The sequence below is a fragment of the Belonocnema kinseyi genome, chromosome 5 (genome assembly GCF_010883055.1).
Source record: "Belonocnema kinseyi isolate 2016_QV_RU_SX_M_011 chromosome 5, B_treatae_v1, whole genome shotgun sequence".
In the NCBI taxonomy this organism is placed as follows: domain Eukaryota; kingdom Metazoa; phylum Arthropoda; class Insecta; order Hymenoptera; family Cynipidae; genus Belonocnema; species Belonocnema kinseyi.
Genome location: NC_046661.1, coordinates 142,376,991 through 142,380,586, shown reverse-complemented (window position 1 = coordinate 142,380,586; position 3,596 = coordinate 142,376,991). Strand labels below are relative to the sequence as shown.

The 3,596-nt window shown below is 31.0% G+C and overlaps 1 protein-coding gene across 1 annotated transcript; it reads right to left on the bottom strand.

The window, feature by feature from the left end:
• Positions 1–584: 584 nt before the first annotated feature.
• On the bottom strand, positions 585–3,323 carry LOC117173087. The gene is made up of 2 exons (XM_033361470.1): positions 3,199–3,323; positions 585–1,148 (listed from the first exon to the last, which is right to left on the bottom strand). Exons 1-2 carry the CDS (start codon positions 3,251–3,253, stop codon positions 739–741), a joined length of 465 nt encoding a protein of 154 aa, XP_033217361.1. The 5' UTR covers positions 3,254–3,323; the 3' UTR covers positions 585–738.
• Positions 3,324–3,596: the final 273 nt, after the last annotated feature.

Below are 3,596 nucleotides of genomic sequence, written 5' to 3'. Positions count from 1 at the left end.
ATCGTATAATTCAGTATTCTAATAGACTGCTATCGCTCCTTAATAAATACTATCAGAAATTTGCTATTATAATTCATTTTGAAACAATAATAATTTAAAAAATCTGCATACTTACAGTCTATATTGTACTAATTTTTCAAAATTTCAAAACGACACTACAAAAACATAGAACGTCTTATTCACTACAATGCATAAAAGTTTGAACATTTTAACATAAAACGGAGGACAAAATAACACTTTTGCCGCAAACCCTTCTTCTACTAAATTTGTGTTACATTACCAGATGTTGGTGAACAAGCGCACGCGTCCAGGAGACGTTACTATCGAACAAGAACCTTCATTACTACACCGTGCCTCCAATTTATTGGAGCCCGGTTTATCGTTAAGGTCATTAAGGTCAAGACCTACTATTATTTCTTTTACCAAAAATTTGATTGAATGTCTGTTAAAATATTTTTATAATTTTATCTTTTTTTGTTTAAAGGATCGGAAGCCTATTTTTACGGATGGGTTTCACGCAAAAGCTAAGGAGTCGGGTAGGGATTTCAGCTGTTCTTATTTCAAATTAATAAAAACAAAAATCATTAAGAGTTTTAACTTTTATTTTATATTATTAGGAATTTAAGTTTCCTTTTAATTTGACAATTAATCATATCCTCAGATATATTACAATATCCGAGGAGATAAATCGGATGTCCCATGGATAACTCTTGCTGTAGGAATTAGCACTCTCTAAATTTAAATCAGCGGGCTATCTAACGATGAACTATAGACAGAGCCTCCTGGCATTATTACATAAATGCGGCAAATAGGTGGGAGTTCTTGAGGATCGTAATGGTATAATTGGAAATCTGAAGCTGTATAATATTCGTCATCAATGTAACGTAGTTCAGCGTATGTTGGACGATGCTGACGAGGATCATGACCAGAAAGGACATTAACTGGGATGAGTTCCGATTTGTACTGATGATTTGTAAACAATCGTACATAAACGTGATAACTTGTAATATTTGCCGTTCTAGAAGGGTTTAACCAGGTGCGTGCCATCCCAAAAGCCATTGGATCGATGCTTCCTCTATAACTAGAATTATCCTCCATTTTTACTTCAACGATGTCTCGACGAGTAATTTGAAAACAACTTGCACCTACTTTTATGAGAGAAAAATTGCCATTTGTAAAGTTTTTAAACACTACACGGAGAAAAATTTCAAGAAATTTATTCACGGAGGCGCGTGATTTTAGAGCTACAATTTTTAAGTGATCTGAAGTCTCGGAGTCCGTGACCTAGAAGCATAGAAATCGAGACCTGAGAGCGAAGGGGCTTGGTGTAGTACCTCAAACCTCGAGACCTATGCTTTATAAGCGTTCCGTGATGTTAGTTCTCGTCCCAAAACGTAATAAAATCAAGGCGTAATGCCGTGAATTAATCTCCCCAAATTTCTCTCCGTGCATTAACTTAAACTTTTAATAGGCACTAGCCAACAAAGGCTAATCTATGTAATCACGAAATGAAAAAAAATGTCTTTTCCGAAGTAGTAGAAAATTTAATTAAATTTTAGGATAGGCTCAAAAAATCCTAGTTAATTCGATAAAATGTTAGTGAACTCAATACAATTTGAGTATAATGATTTCTATGCTTTCCGAAAAATGCATGAGGTGATAATATTTTTTACTGAGTCGCAGCCATACTTACGACTTTTACGTAAGTCATTTGTCATTTTTAAACAAAAAATGTTATTGCTGTTCCAAAAATTGTGGCAAATTTTTTCTAGTGAACAATAATAAAAAATTAGAAATTTCAAATGCTTAGGTTATGGAAAAAGTTAATTATGTTAAACCTCACTTTTCTTAAACTTGAACCAAAGACATCGGTTATCATTTCACATTCTTCATGTTCTACTTTTTCAAAAAAGTGTGCATTTAACCCATTTTAAGAAACATGTTTCTACGAAAATTCAAAAAATTCTAAATTAAGTAAAAAATTATTATATTTCTTATTCTTTACTATTGTTAAGTAGCAAATACTGTGCATATATACAAAATTGGCCATAACTTTTGAATCAATAGGAAGTTTTTTTTTAATTTTCAAATAAGGAAAGAGAAAAATAATTATTAAACAATTTTACAAATTATTTTTCGGAATAAATGGATTTAAAAGATTCAGAAATATTTAACCCTTGTGTTGCCACCCAAAAAAACTCACACAGTCTGCCAGCCGGGTACGTGGATACCCCGCCAACGAAATTGTTGCTAAAGTCCATTGTAACTTAAAGAAACTATGTGTATTCAATAAATATTTAATTATTCATATTCTGGGAAGGTAATCCTACTTAAATATAATAATTTAATCATGTGCAGTGACCTTTATAGTACTGAAACAGATATAAAACGTGCGCAGCTACATCGCAAATTTCTTGTTTCCGAGGAGGCTCGGTATTAAGTCCAAGAATTCAAGAAAATTCAATTAAAAATGTATATACTTTGTTTTTATTTATAAAATTATCTATAAAAACTTTATTTTTATGATATACTGTATGAAAATCATTCTTTTTCTGCCGGTGTACCCGGGTACTCGGGTGGCTCCATCGTGCTTTTTTTTTATTGCAAAATATTTCAAGCTAAACAATTTCTAAAAATATGTGCATTGCAAATTTCGATAGAGAATCAGTTAAGTCATGCTGATTCGAGAAGCATTCGGCCTATCTTTAATGGAAAAAAAGTTATTCAACAAAACGTATGCCGATGGGTACCCGAGTACCCGGGTGGCAAACACAAGGGTTAAAGTGATTTTTAAACCAATTTTAAGATTTCACAAATATATTACAAGTATTTTGCATACATCAAAGATGTTTATACTTCAAAAGATTTACAAAGATTTCAAAATATTTCAGAAAATTTTACAACAATTTTCAATATTTCGTAGTTTTGTACACGATTGGAACCCGAAATATCTCTTTTTATCATAATGAATCATTGTGAAAGCATTAAATCTATTATCCTTAAGTTTACGACATATGCACTTGTGCCATACCGATAACGATTTATTTTGGTTTTGTGACAATTGTTTTTACAAATATGGAAACTTCGTTAAATAAATTTGTATAAACATACACATTCCGGATTTTCTCACAATATGTCGTTATCGGAAAGGTTGAAAATGTACTAAATATTATAAATATATTATATTACTATATTTACCAATAGATTCAAAAATGACCACTAAGGTGAAGAGCAGATTATACACGGCCTTCATTTTTTCGCAGTTAAAGAAAACCAAATAATAATATTCATGAATTTTTTTAATAACAGTATAAAAGATATGAATAATCTGGTAGCTTGTTGGACTGTATATATACTAGTCGTTATCTCATGGTTGATAAACGTCGAACATTTTTTTCTGTGATAACATACCCGGTAAAAAGACGAACAATGTATCATAATTACTTTTGTCGATAAAAAGAAAATTCTCAGAATTATATCATTTTCAAAATTTTTTTAATCAATCTAAAATCAAAAATTTCAGCCAAACAACGCATGATATAAAAAAAGTAAAGAGAAGAAAAACATTGCTTTTTAAAAGTTCTACAAGATTATCA